The sequence below is a fragment of the Mangifera indica genome, chromosome 16 (assembly GCF_011075055.1).
Source record: "Mangifera indica cultivar Alphonso chromosome 16, CATAS_Mindica_2.1, whole genome shotgun sequence".
NCBI classification, from domain to species: domain Eukaryota; kingdom Viridiplantae; phylum Streptophyta; class Magnoliopsida; order Sapindales; family Anacardiaceae; genus Mangifera; species Mangifera indica.
In genome coordinates this window covers 1,276,068-1,291,495 of record NC_058152.1, presented here as the reverse complement: position 1 = coordinate 1,291,495, position 15,428 = coordinate 1,276,068, and the positions used below count along the sequence as shown (strand labels likewise).

At 34.7% G+C, this 15,428-nt stretch overlaps 1 protein-coding gene across 1 annotated transcript in view; it reads right to left on the bottom strand.

Annotated features, from left to right (window-relative positions):
- Positions 1-15,428, bottom strand: part of LOC123199077 — a 112,553-nt gene that overhangs the window by 3,479 nt on the left and 93,646 nt on the right. The window contains exons 57-60 of the mRNA XM_044613907.1: positions 8,776-8,853; positions 8,621-8,692; positions 5,395-5,478; positions 4,013-4,147 (exon numbers count right to left, since the gene is read on the bottom strand). Coding sequence (XP_044469842.1) covers positions 4,013-4,147; positions 5,395-5,478; positions 8,621-8,692; positions 8,776-8,853 — 369 coding nt within the window. The remainder of the gene's footprint in view (positions 1-4,012; positions 4,148-5,394; positions 5,479-8,620; positions 8,693-8,775; positions 8,854-15,428) is intronic.

The window sequence follows — 15,428 nt, the reverse complement described above, 5'->3', positions numbered from 1 at the left end:
TAGGTATTTCCTCTTTATTGTCCCCTGTAAGCACAATATCATCCACATAGACTATTAATGCTGCCATCTTACCAACCGAAGAATGTTTTATGAATATTGTGTGATCTGTCTGTCCTTGAGTGTACCCATGCTGTTTTAGCACCTTAGAAAATCTCTCAAACCATGCTCTCGGAGATTGTTTGAGTCCATACAACGATCTCTTCAACCTGCACACCTTTCCTCTATTAGTAGCACTTTCAGTCCCAGGAGGAACCTCCATATACATCTCTTCTTCTAGATTGCCGTTCAAAAATGCATTCTTGACATCTAGTTGGTATAAAGGCCAGTCAAGATTTGCTGCTAGAGATAATAGAACCCGAATAGAATTCAACTTTGCCATAGGTGCAAAAGTTTCCAGATAGTCAATGTCATATGACTGAGTGAACCCTTTAGCAACCAATCTTGCTTTAAACCTCTCAATGCTGCCATCAGCTTTGGTTTTCACAGTGAAGACCCATTTGCAACCAACTGGCTTTTTTCCACTTGGCAAATCACATAGTTCCCAGGTTTGGTTCTTCTCTAGGGCTTTCAATTCTTCTTCTACAACCTTCTTCCATTCGGTCACTGACAATGCTTCTTGCACACTATTGGGAATGTGTATGTTTGAGATTTTTGCAATGAAGGACCTATACCCTTGAGACAGCCCATCATAACTGACATACTTGTTAACAGGATATAACGGCCTACTTCTGCAGTCTCTTACCCCTTTTCGAATTGCAATAGGCAAATCACCATCAGTTTGTGTATTTTCAGAACCTGTACTGTTAGAAGAATCTTTATCTTCAACTTGTGTATGAGTTTCATGAGACTTGGACTCAGGTTCAGATGTTTGAAGTGGTATAGGTTGTGTCTGAACCTCTGTTTCCTTCTGTCTTCCCCGTCTCCTTTGATAAACAATTATGTTTTAATCATCAGCAGTAAATGTAGGTTTCTTAGGCTCACTAACAGAAGGGTTGTTATCCCAATCAGTCTGATTAGATTGAACAACACTAGGATGGTCTAACAAGTCTGATTTTGGCTGACTAGGTTGACTAGGAGGCTGTTTTAGATTGACACTAGAGCTGTCAAGAAATTTAATATCATAAGGAGTCAAAAACATATCATCCAAACTCTCAAGTGTTGAAGATGAAGTTAAGATAGGTCTCTCAGATCCCAAAAACTGATATTCACCTAAATTCTCCTCCTGAAGAGCAGTTTTATGAAAACATGGAGTTGTTTCAAAGAAAGTGACATCCACGCTATGATAAAACTTATTATTTTCAGGGCAAAAGCACTTATAACCTTTGTGATGTGAAGAATAACCAAGAAATACACCTCGGACAGACCTCTTATCCAATTTACCTCTTGCGTGTTTGTGAAGATGGATAAAAATAGTACACCCAAATATTTTTTGTGGTAAATTAGATATGAGGCGACAGTGAGGATAAACTTCAAGAAGTTTTTGAGTTGGAGTGGAAAAATTCAAAACTTTGGAAGGAAGCCTATTTATTAGATAGGCTGCTGTAAGAACAACATCACCCCAAAAACGTTTTGGCATGTTTGCAGAAAATAACAAAGACCGGGCAACTTCAAGAATATGTCTATTCTTTCGCTCAGCAATTCCATTCTGTTGTGAGGTATCAACACATGAGCTTTGGTGAATGATACCCTCACTCAAAAGGTAATTGCTAAGAGTAGAATTAAAGAATTCTTTGCCATTGTCAGTTCTTAAAATCTGAATTTTTGAATTAAATTGGGTTTGAATCATGGTATTAAAGTTTTTAAAAATTTGAGAGACCTCAGATTTGTGTTTCATGAGAAATATCCAAGTGAGTCGAGTATGATCATCAATGAATGAAACAAACCATCGAGCATTAGTGATATTAGGAGTTTGTGATGGTCCCCAAACATCACTATGCACCATAGAGAATGGCTTGGTTGATTTATAAAGTTGATTTGGAAAACTGGTGTGAGAATGTTTAAAGAATTGACAAATATCACATTGAAAATCACTAGGATTTTTATTAATGAACAATGATGGAAACAGCTTAGCAAGATATATAAAGTTTGGGTGGCCTAATATATAGTGCCATAACATAACATTCTGACTTGGACTAGACACTCTAAGAGACTCATTTTTGCTAACACTGTTGACATAAGAACTACTACTCACCGTTGTTGATGTTTTATTTATTGAAGAGGGTTGAACTTCTAGAAAATAGAGTCCTGCACAGCCTTTAGCACTGCCAATCATCTTCCCCGAGTGCAAATCCTGAAAAACACAAGCATTTGATCGAAAATCAACTGCACAATTCAAATCCTTAGTGAGTTTACTTACTGATAAGAGATTGCAGGTTAGCTTAGGCATATAGAAGGCTGAATTCAAAGTCAAATCAGTAGAAATAATTACGGAACCAATCCCCATTACTTTAGACAAGGATCCATCCGCTATTCGTACATGAGGACTATTGTTATAAGCTGAAAACTGATTGAAAAGTTTTCTATTACCAGTCATATGATCCGATGCTCCGGAATCCACAATCCATGAATGAGATGTGCGTTGATTTGTAGCTAGTGCAATAAGAAAATTACCTTTTTGTGCAACCGTCCCTGAACCTATTACAATTTGGCTAGGCTGTCCCTGAGCAATGAGTTTCTGCAGTAATTCCAATTGTTCCTTGCTGAATGGTTCAGCCACCGAAGAGGATGATAGATTGGCCTTGCTATCTCGTTCCTTGGCTGGTTTCCAATCCGTCGGTTTCCCATAAATTTTCCAGCACTTGTCTTTGATATGGCCAGGTTTTCGGCAGTGATCACACCATGGCCGACCCCTTTTTCGTGCCTCCGGAGTACTGCGGGCTGCCAAAGCTGAAGCTTCACCTCCAGCTTCCTTTGGTTCTTTTGGTTTAGCCCCCAGCATCAAGGTCCTGCAACTCTCTTCACGTTTGATTTCAGAAAATGCCTCTCGAAGATTAGGCAGTGGTTTAGTCCCAAAAATCCTACTCCTCACAGCATCAAGGTTTAGATTTAATCCCAAACAAAACTTGTACACCCTTTTTGTCTCAATAATCTTCTTATATTGTTGTGAATCCTCTGCAGTGCTCCACTTGTATTTCTCAAATGCATCAAGTTGCTGCCAGCATCGTTGAAGATTATTGTAATAATTTGTCACCGAGAGATCTCCCTGCCTTAGATCATGCAACGCACCTTCGATTGTTACAAGTTCAGGAGTATTATCTTTGTGGGAGTAAGTTTCCTTTGCTGTCTCCCATACCTCTGCAGCTGTTTCAAGTAGAAGAAAATTTTCTCCAATGTTAGGCATCATGGAGTTAATCAGCCAAGACATTACCTGACTATTCTCCTTCTTCCAAATTCGATATTCATCTGCCATTTCCTCCTGTTTGGTGACTTCATTGGTGAGATAACCCTCATTCTCTCTGCTGCAGATATACAAAAGCACCGATTGGGACCACTGAAGATAGTTTCGGCTGTTGAGCTTGTATGAAGGAATAGACATGTGAGGAAGGTTTGGAGAATCTCCCCCATTGCCGCCAAGGACTGCTGTTTCAAGGCTAGATATCTCATCTGAGGTTGCATCAGAACTGGTAGGTTTGGAAGGAGTTGTCATGATGGATGGGAGAAGATATTGCCGGAAAAAGCAATAAGAGATGTATGGTTACTGCAGGAAAAGTAGTATAAATTAGGGTTGAAGATTTCAAAAACAAAGCTCTGATACCATGTGAATTTTAGGGTTTTATTCACCTAACTCTTTTATGTACAAACCAGCCCTAATATATATACACATAAGACAGTAACAGACTGCTTAATCTAAGGGATTTGTTTTCTTCTTAAAGAAGGAAATTAATAACAAATCATCTAAAAATAAGAAACTTAAATATACACCATAATTAAAAATATTAAGATCCCTAGAAAATAGTAACAATATCTCTAACAACTACAATATCTCCAACAAGCATAATCCTATTAAGCTTACAAAAGGCACATAGATGCTGCCAGTCGTGTTTTGTGCAATTCCTTCAATAAGTAATGAGGTCAACATAGGAGACAACTGGTTGCCATCTGGAGAATCAATCTTCTTCTCACCAACATAAGCTTCGACAACTGTCATCTGCAGAATACATGTATGTGTATATAAACAAATTAGCCCATCCAAACTCTGATCTGATGTTACAAAATTCATTGAACAAGCATTAATTGTGAATGGGCAAGGCATTGACTAATTAACAGTGATATCAATGCCCTCCACAAAACAGGCATATCCCTTCAGCCAGCATACTACAACTTCTGTTAGGATTGCTTTAGACAATGAGTCACCACTGTATTCTCTGTCAACCATACCTCACTCTTTACACAGTGTGATTACAGATGCATAATCTTGACATGAAATCATGCAAAGATATGCAAGATAATCAACTTGATTCAAAGTTAGGGTTGCTCCAGTCTTATCACTACAAATAGTTGTGGCTGAGCCCATTGTCTCACAGGCAGAGAGCCTTCTCACCTGTATTTCAAAATGAATTAAGCTTTATATAATTCATTTAAGTCAAGTTCCGATTGAAGACCAAGGATAAAAGAATTTATGATGCCAATGCTTTGTCTGCCATTATTTTCCTCATCAAGTAGGCAAGCCTGCATCATATTCTGAGAAAAATTGTACTAGGAATAAGAAGGGAAAATGAGGGGAAAAGAAAATACATATACACAAAAAAACTAGGTGCAGATTGTGAGGTGAAACAGTAAGTATTGTCAAACCAGGTGACTTTCACTGCATACATGAACAAATTGACAGTATACAAGAACTTTGAACAGATAAAACATATGTGACAGTAACAATGAGGGGAAGTCCTTTAGGAGCATCAACTACAACAATAGTCACCAGCAATATTCCAGGTATTAGTCATATAATAAGACAAAAATACAAGAGCTTGCAAGCACATGAGAACCTATGAAATATAATATAACAGAACATACAACAATAGTCAAAATTTTAATGGCTCCATCTACAGAATCACCAACACTGGTCTTGCCTGCTTTAAACTGAAAATTTCCATATGCACCTTTGGTATGTCCAAAAAATTATCTAAACATATTCAAACATAGATGTCATACATGAGACTTTATTAATTAGATAAATGGATACAAAAAATAAATAGGTTGAGAAAGAAGAAATGCATACACTAAATCTGAGTTACCTAGCTAAAAGGACAATCAAGACTATGAAAGCCACTGTGAGCCCAACAATCCCAATAAAAGTTGCAACCCCATTTAGGCTTACCTTTATAACTGTCAAAAAGGATCTGGTAATCATAACATTCAAAATGACACTTCATAAACAATAATCACAAAAAACCTAACCTGCAATGGTGTTTTTTCATCAGTGTCTTCTGAAGTGCCAGCCATGAGCATTCCCCATTCAGTATTTGCCCCAACACTGGTTACCTAACACGAGGGAAGATATGTAAGCAAGTTGACAAACACCAAGAGAAACCACAGACAAATATCATCATTTTATATGTATACAACCAAAATAAAGGTACACCTAAATGTGGTTGCAACTTTTCTTCACCAGGTTCTCACTATCTCCAATCCAGACAATCAATGAAAGTGTTGTCATAATTGTTCCCTTATCTGAAAGAAGGGTGTAATGCATTACGAAGGTATATTCTTGCTATAACCACAACCCAATCCATCTCAAAAACAATCTAGAGTAGCACTAATCCTAGCATGGTCCATACAAAAGGCAAACAAGAGTTATTTGTAATATTACAGAAACTTAGTAACTACAGGCACACAACTAGAATATATTAAGTAAGAAAAACCACATCTGATTATAGAACCAAAAGCATAAAACAAACGATAAAAAGATGGAGTAGGCACATGAGGTTCCCACCCCATGGACATACAAATTGATTTGACGAAAAACAAAATGAGTATAAGAAGAAAAGGAGTGTTTCCAAGCTTATCTTGAAAAAGGAGTTACAAAGTAAATCCAAGAAATAAAGTATTGTCACTAAGCTTTTTTAGACAATATAAAATACATAAAAGCATGCCCCTGCAGAATAACATTGTGACACATTTTTCTTTTTTGGTAGGACAAATGATATCATATTTGGAACCAATCTATAAGACCCTCCATATTATCATACAAAAAATTTTCCATTTATTATATTGTTGTTTAGATTTTCAAATTCTGAACTCAGATTCAACAGAATTTTACTTAAAATGGTACTCATTTGGCTTGGATTGGCTCCATTTTGAGGTGGTCATTTATAGTCAACTATTTTAACTACTGAACAAGCACAATCTAGGTTTATGCTAAGAAGAAGATGCATGAAAACGTTGGATCCAGGAAAAAAGAATAGACAGAGGTTATTGCTCCATTCCCAAATTATGTTTAATGCTTGTTCACTTCTTATCCAATTGAATGCAAGAATAATGCTACAAATACAAAATCATACTTTGAATTTCCCATACAATGTTTTTTCAAGGCATCCACAAGATATGACTCTAATATCACAAATTGCATTTGAAAAAATTCCCAAAACCATTTCTAATTCAAAAATAATAAAAAATAAAGGAAATGACTTTCCTCCATTATATTCTTAAAGGAATTTAAAATCAGATCCATAGTTTATTTTCAACACATATCTTGCCCATTATCTTCTTTAAGAAATGTACCCTAATTTTTCCTCTGCTCATAACTATTCCCTACTTTCTTAGTTTCTTTATCTATTTTGGAAGAGAACACTAGCCTACTGTTGTAATCTCTATTTTCAGAAATTTTATTACAGTTTCACGGTTTCATATTAAAAAAGGAAAAATGTATTGGATAGTATCTTGTAAATATTTGCCAAAACCTCCACTATAATACTCTAGTTCATACTATTTGTTGTACATGTTTGTTCTGGTCACATTTGGTATACCACAAACAAAATAGTATAATATATAAAATAAAACTATATGTACAAATATTGTATGCTAACGTATCCATTTAAACTATATGGTAACAAATGATTGGGTGATACGATTATTTACTTTTTATCTTACTTTAAGATCATATATTGTCACGTTATTTTGTATGGATAAGTTTGTAAAAATATACATATAGCATTACTCTAATATATAATTGAAGGGTTAGTTTCATATGTCCCTCCCAGAAAATAGTAAGGGTTCAACAACCCAATGATTTTTTATAACTATTAGATACCTCTTAAATTATGCAAAACCTCCTTGAAAATATTTAAAAACCCCTTGAAAATATTCAAAAAGAAAGATCCTAAATAAAGGTGTTAGGCCTAGGGCAATTTACGAATTTATTAAAAATTATGAATATTATAATAGGAGTCTAATTAGAATTTAAATTGAGTAAATAATATTACCAGTTAGGTTTTTAATGCAACAAATAGTATGGTTTTGAGAGGATTAGGATCAACATTAGAGAATCTAATTTAAGCATAATGTTGTATTCTAGGAAGTGGAGCACCACTATTAATCTTTTGGCAAAGCATTAGAGATATTGGGTTACCAATTGTAATTGATATCTATTCAAAATAATTATTCAATTCAATCTACACAAATTCAGTTTATTTCAATTCAATTCAACAAGTTGGGGATTTCAATAGAAGGTGTATTTACTAGTTTCAAAGTTTGCTAGGTTGCTTCAAACTCTCAAAGCAAATAAAATTATCCATAATTAAATGGAAAGAACACTTCTTAAAATTGCTCCATTCTTAATCTCCTAAAAACAACTATTAAATAAGGTTCAAAATACAACATTTTGTATTCAATTTACTAACTAATCACCCTAATCTTGAGCAATTCCTATTCACCTCATAAAAAACCCTAAGAGCATACCACCAACACCCAAAAAGCAAATAATCAAAGGAGAGGCCAAAAATGAGAGAGAAATCATACAAGAATCACAGAACAATGCTCTAGAAAACATGTTCTAGGGCTCCATGCCCAAAGAAGACAAGAAAATTAGCTTGAGATTCTCATATAAAGCTCTCTCAAGCTAGAAACACTAACAAAATAGGGTTTCTTTAGAATGAAGAGGAATAGTAGAACTCTGGATTACACTAATTCATGGTAGACCAGCAATATTGTTATTCATAGATTGACATTTACAAATGCAACTAAAGAGATCTAACCAATGCAAAGTGATAAAGACAACTGAGAACACAATAATGGTGGTGAGAGTAGTCACAACTTACAGTGACTAATACTAAAACAACAGTAGTTGAATTTTTGCTGTAGGATTAGGGTTTATTCCTATTAAATCTATTTTATTGGTCAAATTTAGAACTCGAACTTTGATAACTTCTCCATTAAACCGAGTGAAGAACAATAGCATGTTGATGCCTCAACAAACTTGAGAGCGCTGGTTTATGACAGTCATAATCTGGATGCAATAATAAATAATATTTACCGGTAACTTTGCAAAAAGAACAAATACTACCTCACTTTGAAAACTCATGGCTATTGCAATATATATGGCAGAAAAAAACTGCATTTCATAATATGATGCCACTAACATGCACTATACAAAGAAAACTTTCAAGAATAATTGTTTGATTCTTACAAGCATGATGCCATTGTCATCAGCAACCTTGCAACCAGACATTATAAATGGGTCCCTCGAGTCCTTGTGAACCTGAAAGTAATTATTAGGAGTTATAAAGGGCACACACATACGTAAGACATATAGACATATAAGAAATTGAATAGGAGTTTTACAATCTTGCTCTCTTCGGTCATGCTGGATTCATCAATGGAAAGAGTGTGACAAGAAATTAAAATTCCAACAGCAGGGACCTGGGGATAGGGTTAAATTGCAGGATAAGTAATGCATACTTAAAATTTATTTAAATTAAGATTGGAAGTCACTTACCTAGTCAGCAAAGTTCAAGGGCATTTAATAAATTGTCAAATAAATAATGTACATTCTAAGCCATTTAAATTAACGATTGCAAACCACTTACCTAGTCACCAATGTTGAGGGGCACAAGATCACCAACAATAACATCATATATTTAGACTTCAATTCTTCTACCACCTCTAATGACCTAAACAAGTACACATATGAATATTAAAACTAAAGAAAACAATATCCATCATCAAGAAGTGTATTAGCAATTAGAAATTTACCTCCATATATATATTTCTCTTCTCCTCATTAAGGCTTTGGAATTGGAGAGATTGTCAATAATCACTTATAGTTGAAGAGGAATAAAGTAGTAAAGTTAAAGGATATGGCCTATTAAAACTAAACATACAAATAATGAAGCCCTTGACTAGAGTACAGTACATAATTCAAGCACGACAAATTCTTCCAAACTTATCCCTTAAGTGTCAAATAGACAACAAACTTGATTAGACATATGCACTTACTCATATCTAGTCTACAACTAATTCAATGTCCTCATCCTTATTTTGGCTTAGTATCACCCTTATCCTTATACTTGAATCTATATATGATACCAGTGAAAGTTTCATACTCCTAATCTTGAAAGCATCCATGAACTCTTATTTGATACCACTTGTGTAAGATTTTCCTTTTCCATCATTAGAGCTAATAAGATTTTCCTTTTCCATCGTTAGAGCTAATGTGCCTCCTTATCTAGACTTGCAATCCTTCTTCTTCATATACTTGATGCTTGCATCCTTAAGTTATTATAAAATCATAATGGGTTATTTTCTGTTTACAAACATTGAATTAATTCAACGTCTTCATTCTCATTTTGGCTTCGCATCCTTTTTGTCCTTTTACTTAAGTCTCTGTTTGATACTAGTGATGGTCTAATACTTCAAATCCTAAAAGCCTAAATGAACTCTTTTGTCTGCAACCTTAAAACTCATAACGTATCTTCATGTTGGCTTTGTATGTGTGTCCTCACTTTTGTATTTCTACTTACCATTCGTTCAAGATTTTCGCTTTTTATCCTAAGAGCTAATACGGCCTCCTCATCTTGGCTTGCTATCTCCTCATACTTGATGCTCGCGTCTTTATATTATTATAAAATGTCTGTGGGTTATTTTATTTCTACAACCTTTGAGTTAATTCAATGATCTCATCCTCATTTTGGCTTTACATCCTCCCTCGTCCTTCTTCTTGAATCTTTGTTTGATACTAGTGATGGTCTCATACTTAGTGACCTAAAAGTCTAGTAATAGTCTCATATTTCCAGACTGCTTGTCAGTTTCTCTAAAAGTCTCTATGTTAGTTTCCCAACAAGCCTCTATGAACTTATCTCTTTGCAACCTTAAAGCTAATATCGAATCCTTATCGTGGTTTCATGTGCATATCCTACTCACACCCGTATTTCCACTTGTGCAAGATTTTCTTTTTCCATCATTAGAGAAAATGTGCCTCGATATCTTGACTTGCAATCCTTCTTCTCTATATACTTGAAGTTCACATCCTTAAGTTATTATAAAATCTTAGTGGGCTATATTTTGTTTACAACATTTGAATTAATTCAACATCCTCATCCTCATTTTGGCTTCGTATCTTCCTTGTCCTTTTACTTGAATCTCTGTTTGATACTAGTGATGATCTCATACTTCAAATCTTGAAATCTCAAATGAACTTTTCTCTCTGCGACCTTAGAGTTAATGTCGCATCCTAATCTTGGCTTCATATGTGTGTCCTCCTCACACTTCTATTATTCTTACTAGTTTTGCAAGACTTTCCCTTTCCATCCTTAGAGCTAATGTAGCCTCCTCATCTTGGCTTTTTACCCTCATTCAAATTTGATGTTCGCATACATTATTATAAAATCATAGTGGGCTATTTTTTGTCTACAACATTTGAGTTAATTCAACATACTAATCCTCATTTTGGCTTCGTATCCTCTTTATTCTCATACTTGAATCTCTGTTTGATACCAGTAAAGATTTATACTTTAAGTCTTAAAAGCCTCCATGAACTCTTTTCTCTATAACCTTAGAACTAATGTCGCATCCTCATCTTGGTTTCGTATATGTGTCCCCCTCACAATTGAATTTCTGCCTACCACCCATGCAAGATTTTCTCGTCCCATCCTTGGAGCTAATGTGGTCTCCTCATCTTAACTTGATATCCACTTTCTCCACATACTTGATTTCTTGTCAATTTCCCCACAAGACTCTAACATCTTAACTTAGACCTAACATCGCATCCTTATCATGGCTTCGTGCGTATCCTACTCACATCTCTATTTAAACTTGCGTAAGATTTTCCTTTTCCATCATTAGAACTAATGTGTCTCCTTATCATGGCTTCGTGCGTATCCTACTCACATCTCTATTTAAACTTGCATAAGATTTTCCTTTTCCATCATTAGAACTAATGTGTCTCCTTATCTTGACTTGCAATTCTTCTTTTCCATATACTTGATGCTCGTGTCCTTAACTTATCACAAAATCTTAGGGGGTTTATTTTCTTTTTACAACCTTTGAATTAATTAAACGTCCTTATCCTCATTTTTGCTTCACATCCCCCTTGCCCTTTTACTTGAATCTATGTTCGATACTAGTGATGGTCTGTTACTTCGAATCCTAAAAGCCTAAATAAACTTTTCTCTCTGTAACTCTAGAGCGCATATCACATCTTCATCTTGGCTTTGAATGTGTGTCTTCACTTTTGTATTTCTACTTACCATTCGTGCAAAATTCTTGATTTCTATCCTAAGAGCTAAAACGACCTCCTCATCTTGGCTCGCTATCTTTTTTCTCCTCATACTTGATACTTGCGTCCTAACATTGTTATAAAATCTTAAAAGGTTATTTTATTTATACAACGTTTGAATTAATTCAATGGCCTAATCCTCATTTTGGCTTCACATCCCCCTTGTCCTTATTCTTGAATCTTTGTTTGATACTAATGATGGTTTCATACTTCGTGACCTAAAAGCCTGGTGATGGTCTGATACTTCAAGACTGTTTGTCAGTTTCCTTAAAAGTCTTTATGTTAGTTTCCTTACAAGCCTCTATGAACTTATCTCTTTGTAACCTTAGAGCTTATATCGTATCCTCATTGTGGCTTCGTGTTCATATCCTACTCACACCACTATTTTCACTTGTGCAAGATTTTCCTTTACAAAACTTAGTGGCTTTGTTGAATTAATTCAACATTCTCATCCTTATTTTCCCTTCGTATCCTTCTTGTCCTTTTACTTGAATCTCCGTTTGAAACTACTGATGGTCTTATACTTCGAATCTTGATAGCTTAAATGAACTCTTCTCTTTGCAACCTTAGAGCTCATACGCATCTTTATCTTGGCTTTGTATATGTGTCCTCGCTTTTGTATTTCTACTTATTAGTCATGCAAGATTTTCACTTTCAATCCTAAGAGCTACTGATGCTTGCATCCTTATATTATTATATAATCTCAGTGGGTTATTTTATTTCTACAACCTTTGAGTTAATTCAATGACCTCATCCTCATTTTGGCTTCATACCCCTTGTCCTTATTCTTGAATCTCTTTATATACTAGTGATGGTCTCATACTTTTGGACAACTTGTTAGTTTTCGTAAAAGCCTCTATGTCAGTTTCTCTACATGCGTCTAGGAACTTATCTGTTTGCAATCTTAGAGCGAATAGCGTATCCTCATCGTGGCTTCGTGTGAGTATCCTACTCACACCTCTATTTCCACTTGTGCAAGATTTTATTTTTCCATCATTAGAGCTAATGTATCTTGACTTGCAATCCTTCTTCTCCAAATACTTGATGCTCGTGTCCTTAAGTTATTATAAATTCTTACTGGACTATTTTCTATTTGCAACCTTTGAATTAATTCAACGTCCTCGTTCTTATCCTTATTTTGGTTTTGTATGTGTCATGCAAGATTTTCTCGTCTAATGCTTAGATCTAATGTGGTCTCCTCTTCTTCAGTTGATATCTTCCTTCTTGCCATACTTAATGCACTCATCCTTACATAGATCGGATGAAAAATAATTTTTTTCCCTCATAGATATCTATGATTTAGTGTGATGCTTTTACTTAGCTTGATAAGATTTAAGCTAAACTAGAAATGCAAATAAAGAAGAACTAGTAGTAAAAAAAATATAATGTTGAAAAAACATAATTTGACCTACCCTACAAAAATCGGGCAATTTTTTGTTTACAACGTTGGAATTAATTCAATGTCCTCATCTTTAGTTTGCATCGTATCACCCTTGTCCTTTCAATTGAATCTTTGTTTGATACTAGTAATGGTCTCATACTTTGAATCCTGAAAGCCTAAATCAACTCTTCTCTCTGCAACCTTAGAGCTTATATCGCATCTTCATATTGGCTTCGTATGTGTGTTCTCACTTTTTTATTTCTACTTACTAGTCATGTAAGATTTTCGCTTTCTATCCTAAGAGCTAATATCAAATCTTCATCGTGGCTTCGTGTGTGTATCCTCCTCACACTTCCATTTCCACTTGTGCAAGATTTTCCTTTCCCTTCATTAGAGCTAATGTGCCTCCTTATATTGACTTGCAATCCTCCTTTTCCATATGTTTGAAGCTTGCATTCTTAAGTTATTATAAAATCTAAGTGGACAATCTATGTTTACAACCTTTGAATTAATTCAATGTCCTCATCCCCAATTTCGCTTCGCATCCTCTTTGTCCTTTGAGTTGAATCTCTGTTTGATACCAGTGATGGTCTTATCCTTCGAATTCTTGAATCTCTGTTTGATATTAGTGATGGTCACACACTTCGTGACCTAAAAGCTTAAATGAACTTTTTTCTCTGTAAACTTAAAGATAGTGATGTCTTCACACTTGTATATCTACCACTACTTACTAGCCGTGTAAGATTTTCGCTTTCTATCCTAAGAGCTATACAATCTTAACCACTACTTACCAGTCGTATATATTTTACCCTAAGAGCTATACATCTTTTGCCCTTACCTACAAACTTTAAAAACCTAAGGCAAATACAACCATCCACTCTCTCAAAAGTCAGAGTAAGTTTATAAAAATTGTGCACTAAACACATTTTAATCCAAGTATAGATCTAAAAGCTATTGTTTATTTTACAAAAAAAAGAAAATCTATAAGATTAAATTGAATCTATATTTTTGTGTTCAAATTGCTTAAAAAAAAACAAAATTGTGAAAATTTAGGTCAGTTTGCCTAGGACACGACCTATCACTTATTTGGTGTAAATTTGGTAGGGCGGCCAACTTAGCATTTGGCCTGCCACTTTGGCAGGTCGGGCCAGGTCCCAAACCTACCGACCTACCTGGCATGCCCTATGAAAATTTTTTTCAATTTCAATAGTTTCGTTTTTTTTCAGATATTTGAACACAAAATTATAGATATGTAAGCTAATGTATTTTTTGTGTAAAATAAAAATACATGGTCAAGAATTAAAAAAATTAAGAAAGAAGAGCTCAAAGTAAAAGATATACATCATTGTTAAACAATTTCAAAATTTCTAAAGAAATAAGAGCATTTTAAATCTATACTTTGTTAGAACAGAAAAATTTTTATACAAGATTTCTATTACTTTGCTTTGATTTTGAAACAACAATTGAGTTGCTTAGACTTCATAAAGTTGAAGACAAGGGTCAAACTAGTATTAAGTTGGATTTTTGGCTAAAAATGTATAATTAAAAAAGTTACAGTAAAATTGTATCAGATGTTTAAAAAATAGATAAACTAATTTTTTTCCCTTACCATTTCTATACTTAGAGCAAAAATGGCACTTCGTCTCGGCTTCTTGTCCTCCTACCACTCATACTTGATGCTCATATCCCTCTTATCCTTATATTTGAATCTTTGTTTGATACTAATAAAGGTCTCATTCTTCGAGTCTAGAAAACCTAAATGAACTTTTCTCTTTGCAAACTTAAAGCTAATGTCGCATCCAAATCTTAGCTATGTATGCGTGTCCTGCTCACGCTTGTACTCTTCTTACCAATTGTGCAAGATTTTCTCTTTTCCAACTTTATAGCTAATGTAACCTCCAAATCTTTGCTTTTTACCATCCCTCTCCTTATATTTGATGTTCGCGTACATCATTATAAAATCTTAGTTGGCTATATTTTGTTTAACCCTTTTGAGCTAATATCGCATCTTCATCGTGGCTTCGTGTGCATATCCTCCTCACACCTTTATTTCCACTTGTGCAAGATTTTCCTTATCCATCATTAGAGCTAATGTGTTTCCTTATCTTGACTTGCAATCCTCCTTTTCCATATACTTGATGCTCGCGTCCTTAAGTCATTATAAATCTAAGCGGGCTATTTTTGCTTACAACTTTTAAATCAATTAAACGTCCTCATCCTTAATCTGGCTTCACATCCCCCTTGTCCTTTTAGTTGAATCTCTGCTTGATACTAGTAATGGTCTCATACTTCAAATCCTAAAAGCCTAAATAAACTCTTTTCCCTGCAACCTTAGAACTC